Raw genomic sequence first — 17,237 nt, forward strand, 5'->3', positions numbered from 1 at the left:
CACATATTAATCTTATATAAAATAGCAGGACTATAAAACTACCTACTAACCGCTTAGGCTTGGTTACCTCGCGCCTTTTGTTAGGGATAGGCTTCGTATCATTCCGTACAATCTTTGTTTTAATTTCTCTTTTTGTATATATCGCATTCCGGAAAGAAATCCCCCAAAAAAAGAACCTCTCAATTCCCTGATAAATTTCTCTTTCCGTTTAGCGAACCGAGTTTTATGTTTTCACTTGCCGCTTCAACTCGACTATGGCCATCCGATTCAGATTCAGGAGCTCAGTGAACTACGACTCGGTCGTTATCGAGGGCCAACCTTCAATTTCAGTTCGCGATCTCAAAGCTAAAATCGTCCGTAGCAAGAATCTAAATATTTGCCAAGATTTTGATCTTGTTTTTTCCGATGCCGAAACTGGTCAAGGTCTGCAACTTACGTGTGTGATACGTATTATTTGAATTGTTTTTTTTTTCGTCGCTATGTAGGGTAGTACAATTAGGAACTATATTGGTTATCTTGTTTATGCTAGTTATTTTGTGGAATTGGACGCTTAAAATTGAGTTTGTTGGCGTTGATTTGGTATTTAGAGTGTCTTTGCCTGGAAATTCATGAACTTGGAATTGAATTTGATTTATAGGGATTTGGTATTGGTTTCAATTATTTCATTTATGCAATTGTTGGATGCCTTGTTTATTTGTAAAAGAATGTGTTAATAATTTGGATGTGTAGTTTATAGGGATTTGGCCTTGGTTGTTAATTTGGATTCTATGCAGAATATTATGATGAAAATATTCAACTTCCAAGTGGTTCAAGTGTGATTATCAAGAGGGTTCCTGCTGGATCAATGCGTGCAGATAAGTAAGTTTATTAATGTTTTTCATTCGTTACCAGCAAACTACTAGCTTATGTGAAGATTTATATTATACCTTCTCTTTTGTGTTGTTTCTATTTTGCAGGGGGCATGTTGAATCTTTTGAGAATGTCGGGATTAAAGACACAAATGTGTTTAGGACCTCTGCTCAAGCGGTATGTAGATGATGTTATCTTTCATTTTATTAATTGGTAAAAGTTCTCGGTTGTTTTCCACTGAGTTGGCCAGTCTCTTCCTTACTTGGTTGTGATGTGTATGCCCGTAATGAAAAAATATAGATGCATAAAAGAAATCCACATGACAATTGAAAAGTCAAATATCTTTTGCTCTTTCTAATTAGTGAACAAGAAATTAGGTAAAGGGCACAAAGAGGGTGTAAAGATGAAAGTTTGTGATTATGGACCTATGAGAGAGTGTAGGTAAGGAGTTGCTTAAGTGACAAGAAGGGCATCTTACACTTGTAGGGTTTGCTTAATGTGAATGCTTTCTCTTTTATAGTTTTAGCAGGGAAAATGAGGGAATAGACGCGGGAAACGGCGTTTTCAAAAATATAGGAAATGGAAACGTGAGAAAACGCGTAAATATAAAAAAATATAAGGGTATATATATCATGAAAGATATCAGACAATAAATAAAGTGCTAATTAACATTCAAATCCAGCCATATCAAAAAGAAAAAAAAAAAACGTGTTTACAAGTTTCATACTCATAAAAAAATATCAAATACAACACATTCAAATGTAAAAAAACAAAAAAAAAAAAAAAAAGAAGAAGAGATAATGAAATTTATGACACACTCATTAAAGCACAAGACAATAGAGTTGAATATATTACTATAGAAATTATTACAAAAATAGAATTGAACTATCTATATAGAACTATAGATAAAAACAATAGAATTGAAAATTACATATTTTTTTCCAAAAATAAATAAATAAAAGATTACATATTGTTTTTCTAAATCATAGCCAATGGTGACATGCATGCTAAATCACAATAAAATCACATCCAAATTTGGCTCAGGCCAAATAAAACCCACAAAAGCCAACCATTGATTAAGAATTTAACCGTCAAAACTCAATATACCAAAACCAATAAGAGGCAGAGCATGGGAAAGAAAAGCTAAAGGGTTATAGACTTACAGTATACACACTTGCGCCTTATGTAGCTGCTGTCGTGCCCAAGACAGTCCTCCTCCTCTTCTTCTTCTTTTGGTGCAGCGCGATTCCCAAGCCAGGTGCGACTCTGTTGCGTTTTTAACCAAACTATTTTTTTTAAAGAAATGCGCTTCCAGCATAGGAAATGCGTGTCCGACTTCTGAAAATTGCGGAAACGGCCACGAAACATTTCCCAGCTGTGTCTCGCCGTTTTAGTGTTGGAAAAGTTTTGGACATGGGAAACGCCTCCCCTCGCCGTTTCCGTGAATTACAGGTTTATGGCTGATGTTTAATAGGGATCTCTTATTTATTTTTACTGTGTGGTTTTCAACAGCAAATGCATTTTCCAATTTTAGTAGTCTGTTGAGGTGGCTGCTTCGGTTTTTTTATTTTTGCTTATTTTATAGAGTATTCTTTGTTGTAATATTTACATAAATACCAATGTGGAAGAGGGTCTTAAGTCTGTAACTAAAATCTATATATCAGCACCAAGCACATTTATAAGTGATTGCCTACTCACATAATAACTTTTCCCTTTGACTGAGCTTTTTGGTTCTGTTATCTGTAAGCCTGAGTTCTTATTTGTTGTACATCTCCATTTCTGGGAAGTCCATGAAACAATAAGATGTTGGAAGTATGCATCTTATGGTATAATATTAAAATTACATGTGTTTTCTAGCAAATCCTTTTTGTTGTTTGGATAATTGTTGGTGTTGGCAAATCTTAATAATTTAATAGTTATAAATTCTTTGTTATAGAATGTGGAAGTGGATAACTTTGATGATTTCGGGGCTGAATTGTGTCCAATTCCTGAGGCAACCATATCTGGTTCTGATTTTGATGTGGATAAGCAATTTCTCTGTACCAATGATGAGACACCAAGGTATTACACTTTCCCCCTTCTATTTTATTCTCTTCATGCATATATGGAGATATGTTTGATCTTTTCTTGGATTGTTGGTCTATTACCTTTACTATATTTTTGTGGTTTTACTTTATTGAAATTGAATTATTTTCATTGATACAGGTTTTTTGAGATTCCTAGGGTTGGATGTCAGAAACTTGATGCAAGTGAACTGATTGAATCTATTCCAACAAGTATATTATGCTTCCCTCTTATGTTTGTACATGTGCTAAATTGATTCCAGCTTTATGCTCACTGTGATGTGGTTTCTTTTTTAGGACCTTCCAATATTGGTGACAGCGAGGATGCATCTCAGATAAAATCAAAGCCTAGTGTTGATGCATTAACAAAACCAAAGAAGTAAGAATTGGCTAGTTGTTTACTGTCTTCATGATATCACTGCTCAATATGAAATTCTGATTTGTTAATTCTTTATGGAAATTTGAAGGGTGGTTACTGCCAATCCTCAATCCATGCAAAATGTTGATTTGCCAGCCGAGCTGAAATGCTATCTTTGTGGCACTTTTTTCAAGGAGGCTGTGATGATTCCTTGCTGTCAGCATAGTTTTTGTGAGAAATGTAAGTTCTGATAGTAAGCTACTGTTCATGGTTCCTGCTTTTTCAGCATTCATTTTTTGAGATTGGTGGAGATTATGTAGTTACACTTTCTGCAATTTAGTACCCTGTTTCTCTACTCGAGTTTTGGTAGATGCTTAGGCTAAGATTGCTGCTTGTTTGTTTCTTACAAAGTTACAAGGCATTAACTGTCTAATTGGATGCAGGCATTCAGCTAGTGCTTGTTGAGAAGAGAAGCTGTCCCAAGTGCTTATCTACCAAATATACAGTGAAAGATTTGCTACCAAATGTTTCTCTTAGACAGGCAATTGAACGTTTCCTTGAATCTCAAATTTTGATCAAAAGTTCAGACAATGCCTTTGGGTATGCTCCAGGTAGGAAATTTCAGTCTTGCTTGAATTTGCTCAATTTCCCAACTCCATAGTTTTGTTAAAAACTGTGGTAAAAATGGTTCATAATTTTTTGGTTAACTATAAACAGATGGAGAATCTGGAATTCAAGTGAAAGAACTGTCATGTGCTGTGAGTGTTCACCAAAGAGAAGCAGTGTTGCCTCATTCTCCCTGTGCTACAAGGAGGGGTTCCAATCAAATTATGGGAAAATCAGTTAGTGGCAAATCATCGCTTTGTCATAAGCTAAAACAATTAGATGCAGAAAAGCATGGCTCTAGACATCCGGTGGATTTGGAAAGAGGAGCTGAGGACTTGGTTTCTGAGTTTCAAGGGGAGAACCAGCCCCTGCACGAGGAAGGTATCATCATATGAAATTTTCTCCTGAGTTGAATTCTTTGAGTGGGTTTTGTACAGTTTATCTTAATTACTGATGACTGGACTTTCTTTATCTGTCTCTATTGTTTTGTCTCATCACCTCTTATCTTTTTGTGCTTCTCATATGTCACTCTAGCTGAGTCTACCATCAAGAAGAAGAGAGGATCATGTGTCAACACTGCAGGTAGAATTTACATCTAAATTATTTTGTAGTATCACATTTAAACTTTTTGTAGGCAATTAGCCCTTTTTTCCGCCTAAGGAAAATCATTTATGTTTCTTATGTCCTTTTTATTTATCTGATTGGAATTGTTAGGTGTAGACAGAAGCTTTATGGAGACAGGAAGGCACAGAAAGGTATTAAACTTGGCTGTATTATTGTATTCATATGCTGATTGCTGTGTGTGATAATTGGTATGATCATTCAAAAAATCTCATTTTTTATCTTGTTGACTTCAGGGGGACCGAACATGTTACATGTGTGGATCTCCAGATCATTTTATAAGAGACTGCCCAGCTGCTTCAAGTCCACATCCTATGCTTCAGACAGGTAAATTAACTCCAATCAAAACCTGTTCACATAACTAACCCTTTCATTTGCTCATGCATCTGTATAATGAATTTAGAAGTAGATATTCGAAAAGCATTATATTTGAAAAGCATTATACAATGTACACTAGTGCTTCTAAAATGGTATTGGAAGCAGGATTTTATAGAGCAATTCGAAGGAAATGTGATTTTTTTGTAAAGTAAGAAAAATAAGGTGCTTTGACAAAAAGTTTTCAAACTAGTTGTCGATGCTGGACCGCCTGTAATTTCCCTCCCAAAGTCAATATTTGCTATGGATGAAGTTTAAACTCATGACATTTCACAGATTTGATTTTATAATGTGGAAGGCTGTTCATTGTGTCCATTCTTTGTGGTTTTCAGGAAATGCCATGTTTCCAGGAGCTATGACAGGTTATTTATCACCTTACTGGAATGGTCCCTTTCCTCAAATCAGGCCCCTTTTAAGCCCATATGGCAATCCCTTTGCAACCATTGTTCCACCCACAACTTTTCCTGTTCCTTCTTATATGCCATCTATGTTTGGTGGCATGGCTCCCTATGGGTATGTTCAATTTTGATTCTTGATTTAAATCTGTTGCTTCTGATTGCTATAATCAACACCACTGTCTACCCTTTATATTATGTGTGAAGTGATTGACAGTAAAGTATCTTGCAGTGGTTTTACTAAAAGAGTGGGGCGTTTGGCATGCCCAGTAGGGCCCAATGCAGAGTGGCATGTAGACCGTTCAGATTGTTGGGAGCTTCAAGGTGATGAGAAGAGACGGAAGGTTTCACATAATAATTTGGGAAGGTAATAGATCAGGAAAATCAAGCAACAAGTAAATGAATTGATGGCAGTTATTTACATATGGTTCCTATGATCTATTATTGCTGTGAGCCTGATCCCCCTGAATAGCGTTCATTTCCCTTCTGCTTCATTTTTTTGGGGGGTGTTCAAAAGCTCAGATAGTTAGCTGAATGACGGTATAGCGTTGTATGCAAATCTTTCAGATTTCATTATATATATATTTTACATTAGCTATATGAGGCTTAGGTGAATAAATCTCTTGTTTATGTTTGATATTTGTGTTGAAATTTGATGTCCTAAGCATAGTTATTAAAGGCGCGCCTTAGGTACGCCTCTGGCTTAAGGTTCACTAGACTCCAACCCTAGCGCTTTATGCGCCTAGACGTGCGCCTTTGTTCCAAGCACAAGGCTTTGAAAACACATCTTTTTTGTTTCCACCTTTGACAAGCATTTTCATTGGCAAAAAACACTACCACTTGAACTTGATATTTATCAATCTATCAGAATCCTATATTGACGCACTAGAAAATTTTTGAAATTAGTTTCACTGGTGATAACTAGTAATCAAAATTTCATCAAAACTTTTAGTAGTTTATTTTTATTTTATTTGGATTGCAAAATTATTATCACTTGATTGCGTATTAGTTATTGTTATTTTTTAATTTCATGTTATTTGAAGTTTGATAGAATATTAACATTTATTTGACTTTTATGGATTTTTATTTTTATTTTTTCTTTACTTTTGCTCCTTACCTTGCTTAGGCGTGCGCCTACGCTTTATGCCTTGCACCTAGGCTCCAGGACCCCTTGGTTTCTTAGTGCGCCTAGAGCCTTTACTAACTATGGTCCTAAGCTCCTGCTGTCTAATGAATACCTTTTTGCTCACCAGGGGACAATCTTTTGATGATGATGAAGAAGATGATAGGTTTAACAAGAGACGTAAAGAACCAGAAAGATCACATGATCTCAGATCTTATCAAGACAGGGAAGACGGTGCGAGTGTCTCTAAGGACAGCTTTACTGAAAGGCCAAATTGGAAACATCGGCATTATGCTAATTTTGATGATGAACTGGAAAGGTCAAGTTCAGAAGTAGAAGATATGCCAAGTAGCTCCAACAGGCACGGTGAAGAGCGGCGTAAGTGCCGCCATAGGAACTCCAAGAAGCATGATGGTGGAATGGTGCACATTAGTGCTGATTCTAGTCATAGTCGTAGTCACGGTCAACGTCAACATCAAAGTAGTAAAACAAAAGATGTTAAAAGAAAGAGAGTTGGTTCTGAAGGCAAAAGAGACAAGCAGAAACATCATAGCCAATCAGAATCTGGTTTGCAGCAAAGCTTATCCAGTGATCATAAAGCACAATGGAAAGAGAGAGATTCCAGTCATGGATCAAGACATTCTAGGCATAATTCAAGGTCTATGAATAATGAGCTGAGTCGTGAAAGGTGGCAGATGGTCAGTGGGTCAGATGAGGATGGTGACGAAGACGATCATTACTATAAACGAAAAAGACATCACTGAAATTATCAAGAGGACTCAATTTGAGGCAAATGTGTATAAGAAGTTGCATATCTCAGCTTAGGCGATCCTTCTGGTACCCTTTACTTTCCCTTTTAGGTAATTTGTATCAGTTCATTACTAGCATGCTTTATCATCTCTTTATTTGCCAAAGAATAATGGGGTCAGAATACTTATTTGGATTCACATAGGCACATTTTGATCTAATCTGGATTCTTCTGTTGGTTTTGTTGATACAGAATTACAGATACTAGTTGACTTGAGTGGTCCGCTTTTGGAAGTAGCTTCATGGATATCTTTTATTTAATATCTGCTGCTTACTAACCCTCTTCATTTTTTTAGCTTGATCTTTGGAGGCTTGCAAACAAAAGTTTACCCAGAGGAGCTTTTGTTAATTTAATTTAGGGTTTGCTTGCTTTAAGGTGTGCTCAAACGTTTTGTGGAGGTTATTGAAGCTGGTGAAGGTACGTTTCTATTCCCACACAACCTAATATATAAAAAATAAAAATAAGAAGGGATGAAATGATGAAAGAGAAGTTCTTCATGACAATTATTTATTTTCCTACTACTTGAAATGTCCCTTCCCTCTTCTTCTTGGTTCGTAATTACGTATCAGGCCTCTTGTTGTCTGGGGTTCTTAAGTAGTAGTAGCATTCACCCTCTTAAGGTGAATGGCGGCCTTGGTCACATTTGCTTATTTTGAACTTTGATGATTAAAGGTCAATCGGTTGCCTATTTTCCTTTCTTTAGGTTAGCATCCTTGCATAATTGCTTACGGACCAACCCCCTGCCTCCCAAACCAAACAGGAAATTTACAAAATGCTCCGTAAAGAGTTTTCTCTTATGAAGCTTTTCTGCTGATATGTGTTCTACTGTTCCTTGTTTTCTTTGATGTGTCAAACCACAACCCCCCCACCCCCCAACAAACAACACACGCACGCATACCCAAAAGAAAAAAAATAATTAAAAAAAACTGAAACATGAGAAATGCTATAAATTATGTAAAGTTGCTGCTTTTCTAATAGATGCTTTAAATACCCAGCCAAATTTTATCAATTTTATTGGCAGACATTATTATTTTGTTAAACTTATTTTAAATGTTGCTCTAGTAATTTTATTTTAAAAAAAAAAAAAAACTGATTAACATTCCTTATTACTTTGAAATGACGGATTTAATCTCAACCATGGTTGTCTAATTAATTTTATATGAACAGATGGTGACTACGGCCATGTTTGGATTGAGGAAATTTAAAATTTATATAGTTTGACAAAATAAATGGAATTAAAAACTATGAATGTTTAATTTCATGGATTTATGCAATTTCCTTTGGTACAGAGGAGCATTTTTGTAATAAAAGAATTAGTTGGAATCCACATTTATCTACCTGAGGTGAATGAGCTATTTTCAACGATTTTATGGATTTTGACTGTGAAATCGACTGTTGTTTAAATTCCCTCAATCCAAATGGTACATGGATTTGAAGTCAAAAATGGGGTGATGTACAGGATCTGCGTAATTGAGTGATTGTTATATTTTGTAGCAGCTTTGCTGGTGAGATGATTTTCGAACTCATGTTTCCAGGGTGAAAGTTTCGAGGGCATAGAGAGGCCGTCAATAAATTGGAATGAGGTAGAATATAGGTGTATCCATAATTGAGAAGAGTTGGGGTGCTTTTATGCACGTCCTTTTTTTTTTTTTGAAAAAAAAATCATTATATGAATTATTAAAAGAAGTTTGAAAAAAATTATTTTATTATTTTAATATTTTTATAATTAAAATTTGTTAAATTTAATATTAAACTAATTTTTAATAATTTATAGTTGATATATTCTAAAATATATATATATTTACTGTTGCTTCATCATTAATATCAAACGGACTCTTACCGTGGGAGGGGAACAGAGATGTCCAATTGTGGCTGGGTTGGTATTGAAATCGAATCATATGTGTGGTATAATTTTGGTTTTAATTGATGTTTGGTACTTTAGTTTTTGGTTTTGTTTGATTTTTAATATTTTGATTTAGTTTGGTCTGATTAGATTTCAACTTTTGAAATAATTTTGTCATTATTGTCATAGAAAATCGTATTTAAATTATCATTTAGGTTTTAAAATTGTTAGTACATAAGACACAGTATAATATATTTTTTAATTATTATAATTATAATATATATAAAAATATATGTATGCTTTCATTTTAATTATATGTAAATATATATAATTACACTAAAAATATAATATATGTAACAACTATAGAAAAATTTATGTATAAAATGACTATTCAGTTATTTTTAGTGAAAAACTAAAACAAAAAAAATGATTTGATATAATTTTGATCAATTTAATATAATTTGTGATATTCACACGATGTTATCGTTTGGATCTCTCAAACAAAGGGCCCAAATATGCCTTCGACTTTGGTGCTGTAGGGTTTGCTACACTTCCCTTGGGCTTGAAGCGTGATAGTGCTTGCGGGCCGCTTGGTGTCTTATGAGTGAGTTCCTTGGAGATGGAATGGCTCCTAAAATTGGTCTCATTCAAGAAGTTAAAATGACATTAATTTTGAAAATATCGTCGCCATGCAAGGCAACGGCATATGTAATCAAAGTTTTAAATAGTGAAAATGAAGGAAAAAGAATAAACATATTTCTTTTGGAAAAAATATAAAATTGAAATATTGTGGGTGAACAGTGGCAATCCCTAAAAGTTGCAGGTTAAATGCAATATTAGTATAAAGAAAAAGATAAATTACTCTATCGGTTGAGGACAATAGATAATACGAAGGACAGGAGTAGCCATCCCAGCAAGAAATACCCCACCAGCCTCGTGGGTTCCACATCTTCTGGTTCCTGCCATAAGAGTCCATTTGGATCATCATATCACTAGTCCAACTCCATCACAAACACGGTTTAAAAAGTGACTCGAATTATGAAGGTCAATTTCTGATTAAATAAACAATGTTGAGATGAAGAGAGTTCGTGTTTTAATAATAATTTAAGTTTTTCTCTCAATTAACTCGTAATTTTCTATTTAATTTTAAATAGTGATTTTTATCAAAAATTAAAATAATAATTTTAAATTTTTAATAATAAATATTAACATATTTTTATTAAAAATTGAATCTATTTGAACTTCAAAAAAAATTATGAATTAATTATATTAAAATTTTTAAAATAAATTTAATTACACTTAAATTAAAAGGTTAGATGTACAATTGAACTTTTTTCTCAATTTTTTATCACGAGACATTTAGAAGATATTAAAACAAAGGAGGAGCAAACCTGTGGAGGCGGCGGCTGTGTTGGTGGCGTTAACGTGTCTGTTTCAAAAGGCCATGTATATCTCTCTGGTTTTTCACTTCTGGCCAAGCTCCAATCATACATTCTCCTCTCTTCTTCCGATGATAATATTGAATACGATTCCTATAACAGCAAAGAATGAAAAAAGAAACGGGCAATCTCTTTTACCAAAGAAGAAAAGAAAAGAAAAGAAAAGAAAATCATGAGGTAGTAACTTTTAAGTGTTCCATTTTCTGTCTGACATCTTCCTCATCTAGTCCCTGATTCAGCAATTCTTCAACCTTGTTTTTATATGCAATTGTAACCTGTTCGATAAGCACCAAGCAATCAGAGAAACGCAGCAACCCCTGTAAACAAATATGATCTCAATGTTTTCACACCTCTTCAAATGAACATCCTCTTTCAATCCCAAGTCTTCCGTAATAATCTATATCTGTAATCGCTGCATTCCAAACCAAACTCCATCAAAATAAATGCAAAAATTTTCTTAATTTGCTAAAATTAGGCTATGAATTATAATGGTTGATAGCAATTACGTATGCCGCGAAGAGCCCTCTCCACATTAAGAGCAGAAATCAAAGACGGAGGTCCTTCTGGTGCTTCAATGGATGTCTCTAACTCTTCTACTTCTGTAGCTGCTGCCTCTGTTGACCCATCACTGGAGCTTCTAATAAGAAATCTACGTGGTCTTGCTGCAAAAGTGATGGAATTTGAGAAGAAAGCGCCTTTCCTGGTAGTAGGAATGGGAAAATTTTGCCTGGAAATGTACACAGTCGCTGCAGTGGATGAGACAGCCATAGTTTGGCGATCTCTTTACATCAGTGCATATTTGGGTCTCTTATTACACTGACAAAGATAAGGCAAAGGCGTTTCGCCACTCGAATTTTATCCCGTGCCCAAAAGAAGCAAAACAAATTACGTAAGGTTTTAAATATAAGGAAAGGCAACCATCAAAGTCGTTGTAGTATAGTGGTGAGTATTCCCGCCTGTCACGCGGGTGACCCGGGTTCGATCCCCGGCAACGGCGATTTTTCCTTTTTATTTTCATTTCTTATGAATCTGTTTGCCTGTAAACGGCGTCGCAGAAGGATCTTTGTTTCTATCTAACAAGCCGTCGCTTAAATGCTTCGAAATGGATGAGGCTTGGAGCACCGTCGTCTTTCTTCTTTGTGACTGTGGACTCTCATCGGAATTTATTCCATTTTGGAGTTTTATTCAAGTGGCCTAAGCCAGGAAGGGTAAGCTGAATCTGATAAAAAAGAGAAGGGTAAGCTGAACGATATGGGAATGTCAAGGAACGCGCAATTGAATTCGGCCAGTGACCCTGGGCCGAGTGGAGAATCGGGTCCGACCATCGCCTTCTCCAGTGGTAATGAACCGCGAAGGTTCCCTCTGGCAGCTCAGCCGGAGATAATGAGAGCTGCCGAGAAGGACGACCAGTACGCCTCCTTTGTTTACGATGCCTGCCGCGACGCTTTTCGCCACCTATTCGGTTCCTCTTCTTCACCTTTTACCTCCTCCAGTTCAACTTATTATTTTCTGTTCTTGTGAAAATTAATATCTGGCTTTCCTATTCTGTTTAGGTACAAGAGTCGCTGTGGCTTATCAGAGTGAGGTTGAACAGATTTTCACAATTTACGGTTGGAAAGACCTCTTTTTTTTCATTGTATGATGATGAATTCAGATTTAGGGTACTATTTTTATTCGTTTTCGCAGACAAAGCTTCTCGGGCAGATGCTTTATTACGTATTAACAACAGGTTCTGGGCAGCAAACTCTTGGGGAGGAGTACTGTGACATTACTCAGGTTTTTGTGCTTTAGATTTACCTTACTATTGTCTACAAATCAAATGTAGATTTTCCCATAAAAATTAGAAGTGTAGAATTCTAATGAATTTTTGTGCATAGTAAAAATATTAAAATTGGATTTTTAAATGGACTCCATTTCCATAATATTTTTCTGAATTCATTTATATCAAACAAGATTGAAGTTTGCAGTTTATGACACAATTCAAGGGGGATGAATGAATTCTCACTGCTTTGTTGTATTTTCCTCAACATTTTACCATTTCACATGTTTGCTGATATGGATGGTGGTTTTGCCAGGTTGCAGGGTCACATGGACTTCCTCCAACACCTGCAAGGCGAGCTCTTTTCATTTTATACCAGACGGCAGTTCCTTATATTGCAGAAAGAATTAGGTTCACTACTGCTTTCTTGGCTAATCTGCTCTTATATTCAGTTTTAACACTTCTGTGCATTGGTTTACTTATAGCTATGAAGCTTCCCTGAAGTTCTAATTCTTTCCGCAGCTCAAGAGTTGCTTCTCATGGCATCACTCTTGCCGATTCAATGTCTGAGGAACCTTACAGCAACTATGCTCCAGGAAGCAGTCAGATCCAGACTTCTGTAATGATTGATCTCCCATCTTCCTCCACCACAGGGGCATCAGTTTCTTTACTATCTAGGTTGAGGCAGAAGTTCAGTGGACTATGGTTGCATGCAGTTCGACGATGGCCTGTGGTAATGTATACTTATACTGAAGATTCTTTAGTCAGGCAATCCTTAGATATGATCTTTTTGTTTTTTGACATCGGAAAAAAAAGTATATATCATTATTTTGCAATGAATTCCTTTTCCTTTCCATGACAAAGAAATTCTCAGAAAGGAAAATAGTAAGTTGTTTTCTTAAACTTAACTTCAATGAATCCTTTCCTGGAGTTTTGTCCTTGTTTTTACCCTTGTTGCTTTCCATTACAATTGCTTGACATTGATTCCAGTTGGTTCTGTGAAGTGTGAACTCCTTGTATAACTTGTAATTTAAAGCAAAATTTATTATCTTTGTTGCATTCAGGCACTTCCTGTGGCTTGTGAACTTTTGCAATTGATTCTTCGCACTAACCTCATGTTTTTCTACTTTGAAGGTGATTCCATGGCTCAGCTGGTTGTATGATGCAATAAAAGTTCTAATAAATGCCTAAATGAAAAATTCACAATCATTCTTCTTTCTGCAGGTTTGTATTATCATATATCGAAACGTGCAGCTGGCATTCGTTATGTTTTCATTGGAAAGCCATCAAATCAAAGACCAAGGTGAAGTTCTTATAAGTGGTTATACATATAAAATAAACTTGTTGATTTTGGGAGTGATTGTGTTTTTGCTGCTGTCACATGCAGCCAGATGCCACTTTTTTCTGTGGTTTCCTTTCTAACATTAAATGCTAAATATTTTAACACTTTAAATTGGGTTTTGGTGCAGATACCAAATACTGGGTGTGTTCCTTCTAATTCAGCTATGTATTATTGCTGCTGAAGGTCTGCGCCGCAGCAATATATCTTCTATTGCAAGTTCAGTTCATCAGACCTCCATTGATCCCCATCAAAGTTCAGGTTACTAATTTTAACATTTCCAAATTTTAATTATTAATTCTTGTCACAGATTAGATATTGTGGTTTATGATGGCACTGGCTGCCTAATTCATGTTGAGTGTTCTGCGCTCCATTTGTATGATAACCCTTTGGCATATAGTCCCATGAACCAAGGTCAAAAGAGGAAGAATTAGGTGAAGTCCTTGGATATGGTTCCTCACCTGCAGAAATGTTCTCCTATTAAGTTGGTAGCTGAAATTGCTCACCTGTAAAGAAAATATGTCAGTTAATTCTACCTGCCAATTATCATGGTATACGGCTTAGATAGACAGGCTTGATAACGGCAGAGTACAACCATGGACATGTAGGGGTGAGCATTCGGTTCAAACCGAACCGAATCAAACCGAATTAAATTATAAAAATCGAACCGTAAATTTTAGAAACCGAACCGAACCGAAATGGGTGAAAAACCGAATTGAACCGAACCGTTCTATTTCGGTTCGGTTCGGTTTAAACTGATCGGTTTGATTTTTTAATTTAGACTTGATTTTCAAGTTATTTGGTCTAATTTTAACTTTGGTTTGAACCTAATAACCATTAATCAATGAAATTAAACAATTAATATATATATATATATATATATATATATAATTAAATATAATTCATAAATTTTTCATAAAATAAATCAATTCAAAAATCGATTCGGTTCGATTTAGTTTGATTTGACTATATAAATTACTCTTTCAGTGAGTGTTGGGCACTGAAAGAGTCGTATGCATCTAAGATAAGAGTTGCAGAGATGAGAATGTTAAGGTGGATGAGTGGCCATACTAGACTAGATAAAGTCCGTAATGAGAGTATTAGAGAAAAGGTAGGAGTGGTGCCAATTGAAGATAAGTTGAGAGAAGGGAGATTGAGGTGGTTTGGTCATGTGAAGCGTAGACATACGGAGGCTCCAGTTAGACAAGTAGAGCACATTAGGTTAGAGGATAGAAAGAAAAAAAGGGGTAGACCTAAATTAACTTGGAGGAGAGTAGTACAACATGACTTAGAAGCATTAAACATTTTTGAGGATTTAACCCAAAATCGTTCAGAGTGGAAAAAGCGAATCCATATAGCCGACCCCAAATTTTTGGGATAAAGGCTTAGTTGAGTTGAGTTGACTATATAAATTACTATTCGGTTCTGTTCGGTTTAACCGATTTTTTTCTCTTCAAAACCGAACCGAACCGAAATAACCGAATTTTTTATAATGTAAAATCGAACTGAATCGATTTAGTTTTAAAACTGAACCAATTGAAACGAATTGACTCGGTTCGGTTCGGTTCGGTTTTCCGGTTTGAACCGAATTCTGCTCAGCCCTATGGACATGGACTATAGGAGATGCTGGAGGAATAACGTTGGATTTCAACTTATTGTTTTTGTACCTTTTTTTTTTAAGTGTTAATATTAGGTGAAATAAAGAGCTTTTGTCAAAGATACATTCACTATTATGTTATCCAAAAAGTGGGTCCAAATGCAAGTATTTTGTTGCATCTTATTTTCTCAAATCTCAGTATATGATTTTTTTTTATCAATCTATACTAAAATAGGACACTATTTGTGGGTTTATAGGGCGACGTTTGCCTGTCCTAAATGAAGAAGGTAATTTGATACCTATGGAGACGGGCAGGGGAGGTTGGTTGTCAGATTCCACATCAACTTCAGAGGTAAAATTTCATTTTTCTCATTGAAAAACATATTTTTTGCCCCTCATAAGTTATTATGTTCTTGTCTTGATTCCCAAGATTCTAATACAAAAGTGTTTGGTTCTTAAGTTGTGGATACTAGCGACCAAGAAATGTGAAAAAGAATAGTTTGGGTAGAAGGAAAGTACAAAGATATGTCATAATAAAGACTAGGAAAAGGATATTTATGCATTAACCTTTTGCAGGAATATGTGGACGGATGTAATTGATCAGAGAGCTTAACCATATTGGAGATTGGATTAATTTAGTCCCAATTCAGATTCAGCTTAGGTAAAGGCCAAAATTCTAGAAGTCTTGTCCTTAGAACAAGGCGTCACACATGCTTACCATTGATGGTTTAAATGACAATTAGTTTATTATCTGTTTGTTTGGGCATTGTTTAATATGTTGATATTTTACAAAATACCTACCTGTGCCACATGATAAGATCAGTCATTATACTGCTAATAGAAGTGCCACCTTGCATGCCTAACTTGTTCTGAAAATTTCTTATGCTGTGATGTTTATCTGGATACTAGTTTTAAGGCTCTCCTATTAATGTTGTTATGCTATTATTTTGTCTGATCAGTCTTACGGAGCAAATGGGGTGAGCAAATGCACACTCTGCTTGAGTAATCGGCAGTACCCAACTGCTACAGCTTGCGGTCATGTTTTCTGCTGGTTCTCTCTCTCTCTCTCTCTCTCTCTCTCTCTCTCTCTCATTTTTTTTTTCCTCAGCTTCTTGTTTGTAAGAAATAATGTGATTATTCTCATGTTTTTCAATACATGCTTGTTTTGTAGGAATTGCATAATGGAATGGTGCAATGAAAAGCCTGAGTGCCCTCTCTGCCGGACCCCAATAACTCATTCAAGCTTAGTTTGTTTATATCATTCAGACTTCTAGCATTTGATAAAGACGATTTTGGCCTTGATCAACTGCAGGACGGGAATAGATAATATACAGCAACCAAGGAGCCCTCTATCTTCTGATAATGCTTCAGAGGTGTGACATGATAATAAAAGGCATTGAACTTTGTTATGAGATCGTAGCAAAGTTGAATCAAACCCACACAAAGCAAGGTTGTTGATGATCATTTTCGGATGTGTAAAAACTATGATATTTTTGGCTTGTGAAGAATGCTGAATTCCATGTTGAAAATGATATATCAGTTGGAGAATATAATTTATTTATTTATTATTATTGTTATTATTTGTATTCTAGAAGATAAGATATTAATGTTTTGTTTGGTTAATTTGTTAATTAAGAAGAATAATTAGTCTTGAAGTTTATTTGGTGCAAATGAATTTATAGAATTTTTTTTAACTGAACTCATATACAAATTCAACACTTCAATCTATTAGAAATTTGAAAATTTTAATTTAATTTTTAGCGAAAAAATTAGAAAATTTGCAAATTAATTAAGTTAATAAAGTGAATTCTATTTTCATTTCATTTTAAATATTCATATTTATTAAAAAAAATAAAAGTAATGATGAATTGTTATTTGATTTATTGAATTTTTATTAAAATAGAAATAAGTATTATATATTATTTATATAATAAATAAATGTGTAAAGGGGAGAACATTGACTTTAATCAAATTATCTTTCATTATTTATAGTATTTATAATTATATTTTTTAGTATTTAATTTAATTTTAGAATTTTTATGAATTTAAAATTCTTATGATT

The 17,237-nt window shown here is 34.9% G+C and overlaps 3 protein-coding genes and 1 non-coding gene across 10 annotated transcripts; 3 read left to right on the forward strand and 1 right to left on the reverse strand.

Annotated features, from left to right (window-relative positions):
- The first annotated feature begins 62 nt into the window (after positions 1-62).
- LOC110651836 (E3 ubiquitin ligase PARAQUAT TOLERANCE 3) lies at positions 63-10,650 on the forward strand. 5 transcript variants are annotated; one of them, XR_009141346.1, is made up of 17 exons: positions 63-423; positions 774-858; positions 957-1,026; positions 2,786-2,910; positions 3,055-3,125; positions 3,210-3,291; positions 3,380-3,510; positions 3,714-3,881; positions 3,988-4,257; positions 4,411-4,458; positions 4,591-4,631; positions 4,734-4,824; positions 5,205-5,385; positions 5,500-5,634; positions 6,521-7,227; positions 7,494-7,615; positions 8,366-10,650. XR_009141346.1 is itself a non-coding variant. In XM_058129820.1 (15 exons), the coding sequence occupies exons 1-15, from the start codon at positions 255-257 to the stop codon at positions 7,152-7,154; spliced, it is 2,301 nt and encodes a 766-aa protein (XP_057985803.1). In that variant the 5' UTR covers positions 63-254; the 3' UTR covers positions 7,155-7,414. The 5 variants fall into 5 exon arrangements, 2 of the variants coding, with proteins under 2 accessions (XP_057985803.1, XP_057985804.1); XR_009141344.1 differs by having other exon boundaries at positions 7,391-10,650; XR_009141345.1 differs by having other exon boundaries at positions 7,494-10,650.
- Positions 9,679-11,313, reverse strand: LOC110651838 (NAD(P)H-quinone oxidoreductase subunit U, chloroplastic). The gene is made up of 5 exons (XM_021807281.2): positions 10,987-11,313; positions 10,831-10,892; positions 10,666-10,755; positions 10,433-10,573; positions 9,679-10,000 (listed from the first exon to the last, which is right to left on the reverse strand). The coding sequence occupies exons 1-5, from the start codon at positions 11,246-11,248 to the stop codon at positions 9,905-9,907; spliced, it is 651 nt and encodes a 216-aa protein (XP_021662973.2). The 5' UTR covers positions 11,249-11,313; the 3' UTR covers positions 9,679-9,904.
- An 18-nt stretch (positions 11,314-11,331) lies between these two features.
- Positions 11,332-16,743, forward strand: LOC110651837 (peroxisome biogenesis factor 10). Of its 3 annotated transcripts, XR_009141347.1 has the most exons (12): positions 11,332-11,942; positions 12,034-12,065; positions 12,167-12,256; positions 12,556-12,650; positions 12,762-12,972; positions 13,304-13,373; positions 13,464-13,542; positions 13,709-13,839; positions 15,433-15,527; positions 15,752-15,836; positions 16,135-16,226; positions 16,347-16,368. XR_009141347.1 is itself a non-coding variant. In XM_021807277.2 (11 exons), the coding sequence occupies exons 1-11, from the start codon at positions 11,732-11,734 to the stop codon at positions 16,447-16,449; spliced, it is 1,209 nt and encodes a 402-aa protein (XP_021662969.2). In that variant the 5' UTR covers positions 11,332-11,731; the 3' UTR covers positions 16,450-16,743. The 3 variants fall into 3 exon arrangements, 2 of the variants coding, with proteins under 2 accessions (XP_021662969.2, XP_021662971.2); XM_021807277.2 differs by lacking the exon at positions 15,752-15,836 and having other exon boundaries at positions 16,347-16,743; XM_021807279.2 differs by lacking the exon at positions 15,752-15,836 and having other exon boundaries at positions 11,765-11,942; positions 12,034-12,090; positions 16,347-16,743.
- On the forward strand, positions 11,406-11,477 carry TRNAD-GUC (transfer RNA aspartic acid (anticodon GUC)). The gene has a single exon. It is a non-coding gene; the product is annotated as a tRNA-Asp (tRNA).
- Positions 16,744-17,237: the final 494 nt, after the last annotated feature.

This window comes from Hevea brasiliensis, chromosome 11 (assembly GCF_030052815.1).
Source record: "Hevea brasiliensis isolate MT/VB/25A 57/8 chromosome 11, ASM3005281v1, whole genome shotgun sequence".
Taxonomy (NCBI): Eukaryota; Viridiplantae; Streptophyta; class Magnoliopsida; order Malpighiales; family Euphorbiaceae; genus Hevea; species Hevea brasiliensis.